This window comes from Tenrec ecaudatus, chromosome 1, assembly GCF_050624435.1.
Source record: "Tenrec ecaudatus isolate mTenEca1 chromosome 1, mTenEca1.hap1, whole genome shotgun sequence".
In the NCBI taxonomy this organism is placed as follows: Eukaryota; Metazoa; Chordata; class Mammalia; order Afrosoricida; family Tenrecidae; genus Tenrec; species Tenrec ecaudatus.
Window position 1 is genome coordinate 190,153,301 of NC_134530.1, and position 14,504 is coordinate 190,167,804.

A 14,504-nucleotide genomic window follows, 5' to 3' on the forward strand; every position below is an offset into this window, starting at 1 on the left:
GGTTCATCTGTCCTGGATTCCCTGTGTTTCCAGTTCCTATCTGTACACGTATACATCCTCTGGTCTAGCCAGATTTGTAAGGTAGAATTAGGATCATGATAGTGGGGGACAGGAATTTATGAACTAGAGGAAAGTTGTATGTTTCATCATTGATACACTGCACCCTGACTGGCTCATCTCCTCCCTGTGGCCCATCTATAAGGGGATGTCCAGTTGCCTATCTGTACTCCCCCTCTTTCACAATGATTTGCTTTTTTGTTCTTTGATGCCTGATACCTAATCCCTTCGACACCTGTGGACACACAGGTTGATGTGCTTTTTCCATGTGGGCTTTGTTGCTTCTCAGACAGATAGCCACTTGTTTACCTTCAAGCCTTTAAGACCCAAGATGCTATATCTTTTGATAGCCTGGCACCATCAACTTTCTTCACCATGTTTGCTTCTGCACACATTTGTCTTCAGCAATCGTGTCAGGAAAGTGAGCATCATGGGATGCCAATTTAATAGAACAAAGTGTTCTTGCATTGAGGGAGTACTTGAGTGGTGGCCCAATGTCCATCTGCTGCCTTAATACTAAACCTATAAATATATGCACGTAGATCTTTTTCGCCATCATCATATATAAATATATTTACGTATGTGCATGCTTGTATTTAGACCTCTATAAATGCCCCTTGCCTCCTAGTCTTTTCCTCCTTTTACTTTCCTCTTGTCCCACACTCATGCTCAGCCTTCTTTTGGGTTTCAGTAATTCCTCTCAATAGTGCTTTTCAAAACACTTTTCTAGTTTGTAGAAAGTTTATTATATAAGTTTGAAAGTAGGCATATGAAGAACTCCAAGTCAATTATTGTTACATGACTTTCCCACTTTTCAAGCTGGAAGTCCCCAAACGCCCTTTTCCCTTCCCTGCCAACAAACCCACTGCCAGCTGTGAGGTGGTGTGGCTGAAGCCAGGGTTAGCAGGTGGGGTTAGCCAAGCTGAACAGGATCTGAGCTTTGGGGGCTAGTTGCCTGGTACAAGCACAGAAAGAAAGAGCTGTGTCCTACCTCCATCACAGATGAAAGTAGGATTCGGTGGGTCCCAGAGCTCAGAGGTTTATTAGTATCCAAGTAAACAATTGGGAAATGGGTAACATGTGACTCACAGAGACAAAAGTTGGCAAAACAAAAGCAGGTGAAAAGACATATAACAAATATGCAGATAGGATTCACTCCAGACCGGAATATAAACTGGATGCTTCTTATGGTACAGAGAGAAGACTGCAGACAACTGTCTCCAGTATACTAATAGTTGTTTCATTCTGGTTCACTTACTTGGCCTGCTTGACCCTCAGTCTCTCCGTAGGTAAAACGAAGTAATAACAAACTTCAGGGGACTGTTTGAGCATAAAATAGATGTTAACATATGTTTACAGCACTTGGAACAGTGTCTGCCACATACTAAGTGCAAAGTAAGATTGCACTGGCAGATGAAGATGATAACGATGTCTGTCATGTGCAACACTCTCGGCATCTCTTACAAGTTAGGATTTTGTCCTCGTACGGTACTGAGCAAATCAATCACGGAGACAGGACTTCTTGGCCACCGGTAGAAAAGTGGTTCCGAGTTGCTCGTCCCTTTTGGTGACTCTTACACACATCCTCCCCACAGTGGCAGGCAGCAGGAGGCTCAGCCCACACCCCTCTACAGCATGACTTGACATGGAAAGCTCTGGACAAATGGGAACTATGATAACCCACTGGAAAGCTCTAGCCATCTGCTTCTCTCTAGAGGAGTTGGAAGAAGGAAGGGGGGACAGGAAATGTGACAGTTCCTTTCTAGTTGGAAGAGAAGCTACAAGAGTCCAAAGCTGAGAGAAGTCTGGAAGAGTCATAGGTGATTGGGACTTGACCAAGTAATGGAAACTACAAACATACAAAACCTTTGAAATGGGGAAAATGTTTAAGGAGGTAACTGGCCAAAAACAACAACAACAACAAACTAATTCATAACAACGGGTGGAGTTGAACCTGAGGAGAAAGACTCCAGCTACAACCTGCAGAGACTGAGGGCTGCCAAGACACCTTGGAATCCTGAACAACCTTCCAATTCCCATCATGAAACGCTACTCTTATAACTTAATTTAATTTTTTTAATTAGGAGATTCCTATCTCCCTTATCTCCACATGAATCCCTGCAGCAAAATTCCAATAAAGAAGGCCTGAGTAGATCTCCATTCATTAAAACTAAGACTCCCAGCTGATGCATCTGCATGACAGACTGAGATCACTAAGTCCAGAAAAAGTTACCAAACTCCACAGAGTGGGAACATCAGGATGTGAACCCAACTCCTCTAATTCCAAAGGCTTCCGCCTACACCTGGCTCCCAGAACACAGGGAGGCACCTGGAAGGAATGGACCAGGTGAGCAATTGAAGCAGCCAAGGGGTACAGTGCACCTTCATTCCAGGGTGCCAGGTGACCAAGGGTTCTGAGTCTTTCCCATAATGCCCTGCATCGCCTAGAATTTGCATATCAGTCTTTGGAAGGCACCTTAAGAACAAAGAGGTTCTGATTTTAGGGATTTTACTTATTATCTTAGGAACTACCCCCCAAGTTCCTAATGATGGGCAAAGTGGCTGAGTGAGCTCTGGCAGGTGGGATGGAGGACCAGCCCGTCAGCCCAACCTCAGATTGAATGTCTTACATTGCTAGAAATGCTTTCCAAAAGTTGCTCTTTTGAATCTCCTAATGTATTACTCTGGAGGTACTGTTGGGTAAATGTTAGATTGCTAACTGCAAGGTTTGTTGTTCAAATCCACTAGCAACTCCCTGGAAGAAAGATGAGGCTGTCTGCTTCCATACAGATTTACAGCCTATGGGACCTGGAGTAGGGTCACTCAGAGGCAGGATCCACTCGATGGCAGGGGGCTGAGTTTATTACTCTTGTTCTGTCTTTTGTGGCAGCACAAGGCGTGTCTAAATATTCCATTTGTTTCTTAAAGATCAGGACTGGCCCTGGTAAAATGAACCTACATCGTTATCTAAATCCAAAATAGCAATTGACCACAAAATATGCAAATTTGATCTTGATGAATTAATCTGCTAATGAAATTTCCTAACAGACTTGCTAAAGGCAAAATCTACTGGCTTAAATTAAAAAAAAAAAAAAAAAAAAAAAACTTTTCTCCTGTGCTCACAGACACTACACGCTGACGGCTTTGATCCCATACAGTGAGCCCACAGTTGGAACTGCCGTCCCCCATGCCAGAAGTAGCGGGGCTCTAGGAATGAAATGGAGCACAGCTTCAAGCAATGTAGCATGTGCAGCAGAAGCAGCTGAGCTGTCCTTGAGTGAGCGGTACCAGCCAGGATGGGTCATTTGGTACAAAGTTGTTACATTGCCTTGAAAACATGAATCCGGAGTGTCTGTACTGAACGGAGGCTCTCTGCTCCCGTAAGGATTTGCAGCCTCAGCAATGCTAGAGAGCAGTTCAACTCTGCTCTGTGGGGTGGCTTTAACTCGGAGTCAACTCCATGGCAGTGGGTTTGGTTGAGCTTATTCACAAAGTGCTCTGGGCACAGTAGTTTTGTAAGCATCCCATCTCCAGCCCTCCCACACACTCACTGTGAATTATGTCCCCCAAAACCGAACTACAAAATAACTTCTCTACCACTGGGAGTTATTACTATGGGGGGCGGGATCAAATTAAAGCATTCTTAAAGGCTGCATACTAGAAGAAATGTACTTAACTAACCTATGCATATAGGAAAACTATTAACACTGCTATCTTTAATTATAAAGATGAAATATATGGATAATACATTAAGTCTATTATGCACCATTAAATTCTTTCTCGTGCCATAAGATGAAAAATTGTAGATCATATAGTAAATTAGCCAAAGTATACGATGTAAATTTAAAACCACTCAGAATCTACACAGCTACTATAATATCATATTGAATCGTGGCCTTCAAGGGAATAAATAAGCTGTCCTATCACTAAAGAATTCCTTTAATTTTGATTTAAATGCACACATCAGTTTTCATTTGAAGATTCTGCTTCCATTTATATCAGAGTTTGCAAAAGACTAACTTTGTGTACTTTTCTAGTTCTAAATGTCAATTGCCTTGCAAAATTTGAAATAAATCTCTTCAGCCAAGTTCGAATCATGCAAGAGGTTAAAATACATCAGTTGACCCTCAAAGCAATAATATAAAGATTTCAGGAGGGAAATCCAATTATTCCACGCAAGGGAGAAATACTGCCTCTTTGGGGGGAAAGTAATTCAAAAATGTTAAGATGTAATTGAAAAGTAAGAAAAGCAAAAGGTTTCTCAAAGTTTTAGATTGTGCAGGTTCCCAGTGTGGGTAATGGTTTTCCGCAAGCTCATCTCTTTGTTGATGCTGTATTTACACCGGGGACAGTGCGAGACAAGAGGAAACATACAAGTCCCCACTCACAGAATGCTCTGAGGAGACAAGCAAGGGCTGCTTTGCTTCTCATCGTCTTACTACAGAAGCTTTTCTGTAAGACAAAGGCTAACATGCAGAGCATAATGATAAATAGTGGTCTTTTCATCAAGGCAAAATGGAGGAGAAAAACGGTAAGTGTAAAGTGAGAGGAATTACACTTGAAGGTTTTCACAGAATCATTGTTTTCCTCTGCATATATTTATGTATTGGGGAATTTTGGATTATCTACTAAGCTTTTAAATGCATGCTTTTTTTTAAGCAAGAGGGTAAAAAAGTGGGGGCATATTCATGTTCTGATCATAACCTTAGAATTTTTTTTTCTTTTTCAAATTATGTTAATTTGACCCAAACCAAAAACCACATCAATACATCATCACAGTTCATGAAAACTCACCCTGTTATTGCTATTTCATAACTCACAGGTTTGGATAATAATATTCATTTAAGCGTATTTTATGCCTACCTCTTTTTTAATCAGAGGAGTGTGCTAACTTCGGGCATTTATTATGCTGCCATGTCAGATGCCTCACATGGCTGTCTCTTTTACCTCTGAAGGATGCGGTGTGAAGTGTCTCAAATGAAGTCTACCAGCCCCAGAGTCTCTTCAGAAGAAGCCATCAGAGTCTAGGAATGGCATCTTCAAATAGGGTACCCTCAGACTTGGTTTCTGAGCTGAGGACAGATCTACAGCTTCAGGCTTTGAAACTGTTTCTGGTATAGAATCTTAAAGACAGGGCAGGTGCTGTGAGGCTGTGTGACATGGAATGGGGAGAGGAGGCAGTGAGTGTGAGTGCGTAGGGGGCTGCAGGAGACAATGCCGGATACGCCTACTTCCCGTTCACCCTGGGCGCTCTACTCTTCTGCAGAAATCAAAGGCCTTCTGGGACTTTTCATGGGCGATATGGACCTATCCACAGCCAACAGACCCAGCTAGAAGCACACCCAAGGCTTTCTCCCCCTCATCCTGGAGCAGTGCCCCCTGCACTTCTGCCTCTTCCCTTCTCACTTGGAAATGAGGTCAAATCAACGGAAGGGCTCAACCTAGCCATTCTATGTGGGAAACAGAACATCACTACTGATCTGTCCTGGGTGACCTCTATGAATGAAGGAAGACACCAGAGATCATTTAAGGCTTTTTGGCCTCTCCCATTGCAGTCCCCACTTGCAGTGATCCCTGATCATGCAGACACAGCGATCTCATGAAAAGCATTCCCAGTGTAGGGCTTCTCAGAGGAGCGGCTATATTTTAAGGGCACAAGCTACTTTCTCAAATATGTTGGCATCTTTGCTCAATATGTTTCTCTCTTCAATGGCACCTGCTCCCTTCCCCCTGCTCACACACACACCCACCTCTCTAGGGAACTTATTTCTTTCTAGGGCATGTATTCGTCATTTTGAAGATAGAAGACCTGTCCTCTCTACATAGAATGCAGTGCAAAGTAGGAAAACAATGTGCTATTGACAAGCTCCAGTCTATGTTTGTCCTTCCGCAGAGGCCCCGCACTGCCTGCTCTCCCAAGCACTGCTCCGCAAGCACACCTATGCCAAATTACCCGCCTTTGCCTCTTATATTCAGGAACTTATTGTCAGCCCAAACCACACCCCAGTATTGGGTGGTGGTCTCCGCACACTTTTCTGAACCCTAAAAATATCTTTAGTGAGACAAAATGGGCTTTTTGAAATGGACAGATTCCTACCCCTGTCAAACCAGTGCCATCCGTGGCCATGACTATTTTCCACGTGGGAGGATGTCGATGGCTGGTGGGAAAGCCACAGTTGCTCTCTTCCTTTCAATCAGAGCTTATTATAAACGTGAAGACAATCTGTCCTCCACATCTGTCACTCCTGCCAGTGCCAGGGCTGATTCAGCTGATCTGCCTAAACTCACCACTCTGCTGAACCGCCCGGCTATACGGAAGAAGACAACCTTCTGTGAAAGGAACAACGCTGGTCTTTGATGAAGGACGTAGAAGTATTGTAACTCTTCGGTCCTATACCTCCATTAATCTGCACATGCGAAGCAGAGCAATATCATTCGCCTGCCAGCCATTTGGCCTTATCTGACATTGCTGTGACAGGTATCGCCCCTCCATCAAAGAGTTTAAAGAACATGACATGCAGGGAATTTCTCAAGCTAGTGTTTCATGGTGACACTCGTTGAGGAAGAGAAGACTCATTGCAGTGTTTAGATATTACGCTTTTATGTATTTAACCTATGCTTACCTCTCACACGCTAGTCAACAAAACTAAATAGCATCTAGCAATGCTACTAGGGGAGTGCATAGGGAACTTAAGTATAGATCGAGACCTTGGTGGGTTCTCTTGGTTGAGTCTACCAACGGTGAAATAGCCAACGCCATCCCATACTTATGGCCGGGGGTAATCGCTGCCAACTCTCAGTCTGCTATGGGACCACTCTAAGGGCAGATGGTGTGTGGGCTTGAATCAAATGAAATAGGAATTTTCACCAACTTGGAAATTCATTCATCCATCCGACGAATGAGTCTACCCTTCTCATCCCACAAATACATAGTAAGCATTAAGTGTCCACATTTCTGCATCTACCGTGTTCCAGACAGAAGACATTCGCCAGGGAATAAGGCAAATGGAACAAAAGCCATTGATGGCTAGACACTTTTTATCTAGAGAGAGTCAAGAACAGGAGTTCTTAAAAATTTTATGAAGAATCTTCTGATTTTCTTTTCTATTTATTTTTTTTGATTCTGGTTAAAATATTCATAGTAAAACATATACTGATTCAATATTTTTCTACACATATAATTCAGTGACATTGATGACATGCTTCAAGTTATACAATCATTCTCTATCTTTTTCCAAACCATTCCATCATGATTAACATAAACTCACTGTCTGAGAAGCAAACAGTCTCCCTGTCCTACCTTTGACTCTTCGAAATTTTCTTAAGGCTTCAATTTCAGGCAGAAAGTAGGCATGTGACTGTGAAGCTTCTGGATTAGCAAAAGAGGCAGGTACCTACTGACACCCCCCTCGTTGTAGGAAGAGAAGAGAAAGCCAGGTGCTCACTTACTCTGGGCTGAGACAGAGAAGAGGGCTTGCTGCTGGCAGCGGGAGCAGGTGGTTTAGAGATTCAGCAATTGAAAAATTATTATGCAACTACTAAAAAATATTCTAATCTGCCAGTTGAATACTTTCCACCTAAAGCAATTCATCACCGTCACTTGATATTATCACTGGTTCATAAAATGGTATTTCAGGTCTGGGTCCAAACTTAGAACGGACAGTTTGGTAATGGTGCTATTGACTGAACTGCCACTTTTGTGTACACCTTGGGGACGACTTTGGAACTGAACATATTCTGTACTTTTATAAGTTGCTTGAGCTAAGTAAGATACTATAGGAAGTAAGATACTGATTAACGGAGCCAGTAGACATTTTGGAATTTGGTCATTAAAAACTAGGTATTGTAATAGTTCATTTTATGCATCAACTTCGCTAGCCTATTTCTCCCATAATTTTGGACAAACATTAATTTAATTGCTGTTGGGGCACACTACATGTGAAGAACTCAGTCAGCCATAAGTAAAGTCAATTGCCCTCCACAATGGAATGGAATGTAAAGTAAAGCATCGAGACATTTAAAGTCAAAGTGACACAAGCTATGCTCAGCGAGGCCAAAGAAAAGCTGCTTCTTTTTTTTTTCTTTTTCTTTTTGAAGAAAAGCTGCTCTTACCATGACCGAGATGTGGAGGATTCTCAGCTCCTCCTCTGCGGACTCATGCTGGGGCTCTTCGGTTGGGTCTTGTCCAGGGAGACTTGGAGCGCCGTCTTGGTGATGGATGTGAAAAAGCAGAGTGCCATTCTCCAGCCACTGTTGCCTCCACCGCACCAGAGGGATGTCTTCAGTGTTCCCCGAGATCTCTACAGGACAAACACCAAAGGCGCTGGTGAGAATGCGAACGGAACAGAACCAAAGTTTCCACCTTCTTCTTTCTATTCACCAACCAACAGATCAAGACTGAAGGCAACAAAGGATTCCAGTCATGGTTAGGTCAAGCTCACTGCTGCTCCAAATCTCCAAGAATGGAAGAGACCCTGAGAAGAAAAGAATTATCCACCACAGTCTCCCGCCCTAAATCAAGTAAGACAGGCTCTCACCCACTGAGAAAATACCAAGGTGAAAAGTCAAGTCCCTCCCCTTATTTCTATGATCAATAGCATCCTTCCCACAGCACAGTTTGAATACCTGATAACCCCCTGAGGTAAATACAAGGCTGTTTGCCTCTTGTAAGTTTGAAAATGTATGTTCCCCAGCAATTACTTCTAGGCACACCAGTGCATTTACCAAGGAGGGAGTTGGTAATTACTGTGCAGAGAATTGGCATTGATGAAACAGTCCTGGGAGGTTATTGCAGAGCCACTGGGGCTGACAGGGTGATTTCCAAAACCGTAAGCATTTGCCGCATAGTCCATTGGAGATGTTTGATAACTTGCTGTGACAAGCAAAGTAAGGTTTTTAATCCCCTTTCGTTTTTCTCTTCAGCTTTGCAGAGAATAGGGGTGCTACATATATAGAACGGTGAAGTATCCTGCCCTCAGCACCGAGCCAAGCATTAACTGGCGTCTCAGAGCTTTAAATCAAAGCACTGAAGTGTTGTCAACAAATGAATCACAAAACAACAGAAAACCTACGCTGTGCCTTGCACCGTTGTAGGCATTAAGCTAGTATTGCAAACCCAACTGCCCCTTTCTCTTGCACAGCCTTTCAAAGCTTCCAGGCGTCTCACAGGAGGGAGGCCTGATTGGACCAGCCTATCCGGGGTGGGCTTCAAACTGTTGTGGTTATTTTCATAACTATTGTCACCCCTACAGAACTAGTTTTCTGCTGAGTACACTTTGACAAACCTTTGCTATTTTTAAGGCCTGGCTTCTTCCCCACAAATTTATCATCTTTGACCAAAAAAACAAAAAAAGCTCCATAGACATAAAAAAAAAAAAAGATTTAGCAAGACACATGTGGAAGAGTGCCCTCATCAAGTACCAGAGCCGTAAAGAGGAAAGCAATTTTACATATTTATGGAGTTTATAAATAGCCTTCCCTCTTTATGGGAGGGCACCGATGTTGTGCTGTATTTGTTTAGTTAGCATATCTTGGGCCTGTATTGGGTGCTAGGTGTGCATCTAGGCACTGAGAGTAACCGGATCGAGGACCTCCATAAGCTCTCCCAAGCAGGTCACCATGGATGAATGTAGCCAATAGCACAAAGGCCCATGACACAGTTTGGTGGAAACAGAGACGAAACAAAGGTAATATTGCCCAGGCAGACAGGGAAGAAGCAAGAAAGGAGAACAGCCTTTCCAAGTGAGGGTCATATTGATTGTGGGTGTTGCAGGAAGAGTGGACTACCTTCCGGTAGGTGGAGAAGTGAGAAAGGGCACTGGGCATTGAGAGCATACGCATATTAAGCATAGAGAAGAAAGGAGGAAGACTACTGAGCACTTCCTCAGGGAGGTTCACCGAGGATGGTATCTATGAGCCACAGGTCACTGACCTGTCCCTCAAAGACGCCAGTGCCACCAACTCTTACGTGCTTTCCTCCTGACCTGAGAATGGAGATGGCCTTGCAAAGGGAAGTGTGAGCGGGGCTGCAAAGATCGGCTCATGAGCTCCTCTCTCTAAGTCTAGAAAGAACTCAATCACTTGTTGATGGTCTGAGTAAGTCCCGGGAGGTGACAAACATCAGCATCCCCCTCCATCCTCCCCCCACCCCACCCCCACCCCCTGAGCTGCAGTGCAGGGAGAGGATGGGAAGGGAAGCTCTCCTGCCTTCCAGTTCTGGTTTTCTCAGGCCCACCGTTCCTCGGGGAATCTTCCTCCGGATTTCCAGGTAGAGAAACCCATCACATGTGACATTCACCAGTAAGCCCTCTAATCACACATCTTGCTCCACCGCATTACCTCTTCCTATCAGTCATGGTACTTAAACGCAACATAAAAGCACCCAGCAGATTCCTCCCAGGAAACACCGCCCTCCTCACCCCCCACGCCAAGTCCCTTTCCCGTCACAGCAGTAGACACCCAAATCAGCCTGCTTCTCACCACAGACATAAAACTCACAAGCAATAACGGCTTCTAATAGAGCACCTAATAGAATAATTAAATCACCCAGAGCAACGCATGCCCAGCCTCCAGCCGGTACCACTGCACCCCAGCCGGGGAATTATTCCACACACGTCTGGGTGCCATTCCAGCCTTTCCCATAATTATTCAGTAGGAATCTAGCACCTCGTGCCTCTAAATCACTTACCAAACCAGATTTTTATTTCCCAGGGGATTCTCATCAAGTAGGTCAGGCTCATTACCTCAGTTTTAACAGTGGAAGCAAAGACAAGTAAATATCTGGACCAAGGTCACACCAACCTGACACAGCACGAAGATGGATGAACTTCTGACAGATCTGTTCCAGCCCCAGGACACGTGCACACATACACATACATGCACACGCAGATGACACAACCTCAGAACATGCAGAGAGAGGGGAAGCACTGGGGCAGTAAGTCCATGTGGTCTCTTAGGAGCGTTTTAGCACAGCAATATTGTATGACTTTGTGTAAGGTCTTGGCATCCTATGACTTTTTAAAAAACTGAGATATAATTCATATACATCAAACATGTAATTTAAGGTGTACGACGCAGTGATTTTTCCATATAGTCCTCAGTTGCACAACACCACCATTATCTAATTCTAGAACATTTCGTCAGTCACCCACCCCCAGGCCCATACTCCTTAGCCTTCCCAGTTGACTTTCATGCTGGGGAAGGTGCTCTGCTTCAGGGACGTAAGATTGGTGGGAGAAAGAGGAAGTACAGGGCTTGGGCAACGTCCTCACATGGGGGGTGAGCTGAGCATACAAAAGCTCGACCCTCGGCTTCCAGGTCAGCTCGTTGAGTCCCTCCGAGAGTCACATGACTCCATCCTGATGGATGTCAATTCTGCCCAGATCAGATGTATCGTTAGAGGCCAGATGATGACGAAAGGAGGACATCCCATCTGTCAAGGACACCTACGATATTCCAGATTCAAGATAATCACAGAAGGATAGCTTCCTCCTTGGCTTCTTTGATGCAAACTAGGAACATATGACGTATGCGATAGCTGACCAGGGTGGACCATGGGAAGAAAACCCCATGAGGACAAATAACGACCTCATGAATTTTTCACCAGTGGGGCTGAGATCAGAGCCCTGTTTTCCCCGAATGCAAACACGCTGGTTAGGGTGTCAGCAGAATTTATTAAGAAGAAAAATGCACAGAAATAGTTTCACCAATGAAAGCCTTTTCTGAGCCCTCTGAGAACCTATATTTGGAAGTGACAAAATAGTGGCTCCAGACCAAGGCGTCTGTAGGGCTGGGGATGGGGCAGCGCTTGTGTCTTCATGTCTTGGATAAAACAAGTGCCGATGAATCCTACAGATTTATCTCAAGATGTCACAGGTAGCATGGGCACAAACACTAGAATCCTGTCTGAGCTGAGATAGCTGGAAAGGCAAGACTGTTCAGACTGGGAGCATGTTTCCACTGCCTCTCCCCAAACCTCACGCTTTGCAGCACTTCTAGAATCCGCCAAAGCCAGGATGCCATTCATTCTTCAATATAGCAATTATCTTTGAAACATTTGCCACATTCAGCAAATAGTGCTACACGGCCCCAGTTGTCGGGAGTTTTCAATCTTGTGAGAAATATAAGCCGTGGCCACAAATAACTGCACAGCAGTGTGGAGTGAGAGGGTGGAAGTTGGCCAGGCACGAACGAATGGGAAGGAATCAAATGGGAAGACGATTGGGGAGGCAATTCCAGCAGAAGAGAACAGTGTGTATGGAGAAGCAGAGGGAGGGTGTGTGCTGGCAGGACTGTAGGAAGTCTGATTAAACTTTAGAGAGGAGGCTATGGAAAGAAACCGTGTTGGACGGAGACAACCATGTAGATGGACACCAACACTGAACAGGTTGGCTGCGAAACTGAGTGTCGCTAATGGAAAGTCACCCCTGGTCTCATTAAGCAAGGAAGTAAACTAAGCTGTGATTTAGAAGGATCAGAACAACCTAGAAAGAGTACCAGGTAGAGGAGATGCTAGTGGGGTTACACGGAATACAATCCTACAGTGTGTAGTCCACAAAATACTGAACTGAGATTTACGAGGTCTGGATAACATTGAATCAGTCACTTGGCTTTGAGTTTCCTCATCTGTCTAATGAGCACCCGGGCAGATGAACGTCAAGATCATTTTTTAGGTATGATATGCCTGATTCTAAATCCAAAAGGGTTTTCCATGCACAAGTACCGATAAAGGCAATGTTTTTGTTTTTAGTAGTCCAAACTCTCAAATCTAAGTTGTGCTCCACCCTCCCTTTCCCTTTGAACAGAGGGTGGACAAACTTGAAATAATTTGACCAAAACCCTTAAGAGCTCAAATCCAGGCCAATCTCCAGACTAGACTTTAGTCTGGTGAGAAAAAAAAAAAAGATGTTCATTCATCCTGGTCCCGATGCAAGGCTTTGGAGAACAAAACTTAATAGCTTCTACATGGAACAGAGAGCTAGGCTTCTGGTACCTTGGAAAGGGAAAACGATGGCAGAAAACAATATGGGACAGTGAAAGGCAGAGGGAAGGAGAGCGAGATGAAATCGCTTTAAAATTAGCCTGAGTCGTTATTCTAATGTTAGCTGTGGGCTGTGAGCTTGTAGCGCAGCCTATTTGCGGGGTTAAGTTAGGACGCCCAAAACTTTGCTGTAAAAATTCCTCTTCTATCCGTTACAAATGTCCCATAACCCCTAAGTGGCCTGTTCCTTCTGAAGAGCATCTTTCCATGCTGAGTCCCTGAGCTGGGCTGTGACGGCCATGCCATGGTCAGAGCGCGTCTCAAAGACAACCTCGCTAAGGACCTTAGCGAGGCTCCTTTCGTTCAAAGAGTGTAACAATTTAAAGCCAGGTTGATTTGAACTGGGGGAATCCTCTAAGATCCTTTAATCCAATGGAACACTTTAAGGCTAGCCGTGGCTGTAGCCGTCCTGGAACTGTGGGCCTCCTTGTCCTTCCTGGAAAAGCTGAGTTTCGAGATGAATGCACTTGAGCTGTAATGAGGTTATGGAGGCTGCCGAGGTCAAGGGAGGAGGGCACATTAACTGGCCAATTCTGAGCCTCAGGAAAAGGGCACCCGATGAAGTAGTCCTGTCATCTTTCAGGGTTGGGGGTGATAGCCCCTGATAGCCATTACTGACTGTTAAGAGATCTTGCTTAGATCAGGATTTTCAAGCCTGCTGTTAGTCTTGGCATCCTTTGTCCAAACAAAAATCTAGAACACAGTCAGAAAGAACTGGAGCAGTTCGCGTTCAAATAAAGCCCACTCCCATGGGGGGCCCTGCTGCACAGGGGAGCGGCGGGCCTCTGGGTTATTCCTTTGGCTTGGCTGTTTTCAGCTCCATTCAGGGTGGTATTATGAATAGCCATGTGCTCTTTAAGAAAGAATGACAAGAAAATGGGAACGGCTCTAAGAATACATTCTAGCCACACCTGCACTGGGTGCTATCCCAGTGACCATTCTGAGTTTCCCTATGTGACGAAGATGAAGCTCAGAACAGTAGTCACGATAGCTAACTGCCCCCAGTTCAGAAGAACAGATGGGCCTAATCTATCAGATAGAGACGATCTTTAAGGTTGCCAAAGACAGACCTGAGATAGAATACCCCTTCCCTTCTGTCCTTCCTTGCTTGTCTTCCCTCACTGCAGGCTCTACCCAATGTAATTCCGGAGTTTGAAGGATATTGATGGTAGGTCTAGTTTCCCACACGATTCCTTATGGTCTTCTGAATGGGACTATTAGCAGTGCCATTAACTTTCAACACCTTTGTAACAAAATAACCTGCTTAAGCCAGGGGTTAATACCAGTAGGTGCTCACTAATTATCCTGCAAATCTTTACCCTGGTACCCTATGTGACCCCAGTCTTTAATGTCTCTAAAACAGCAGCCTCTAAAGACCCCAACTTGTTCCATAAACATAATGAGAGCG

The 14,504-nt window shown here is 44.5% G+C and overlaps 1 protein-coding gene across 1 annotated transcript in view; it reads right to left on the reverse strand.

Annotated features, from left to right (window-relative positions):
• The window catches only part of ASTN1 (astrotactin 1), a 316,698-nt gene that overhangs the window by 167,217 nt on the left and 134,977 nt on the right, over positions 1-14,504 (reverse strand). Inside the window, exon 2 of the mRNA XM_075541277.1 lies at positions 8,170-8,357. Within this exon, the coding sequence (XP_075397392.1) occupies positions 8,170-8,357 (188 nt within the window). The remainder of the gene's footprint in view (positions 1-8,169; positions 8,358-14,504) is intronic.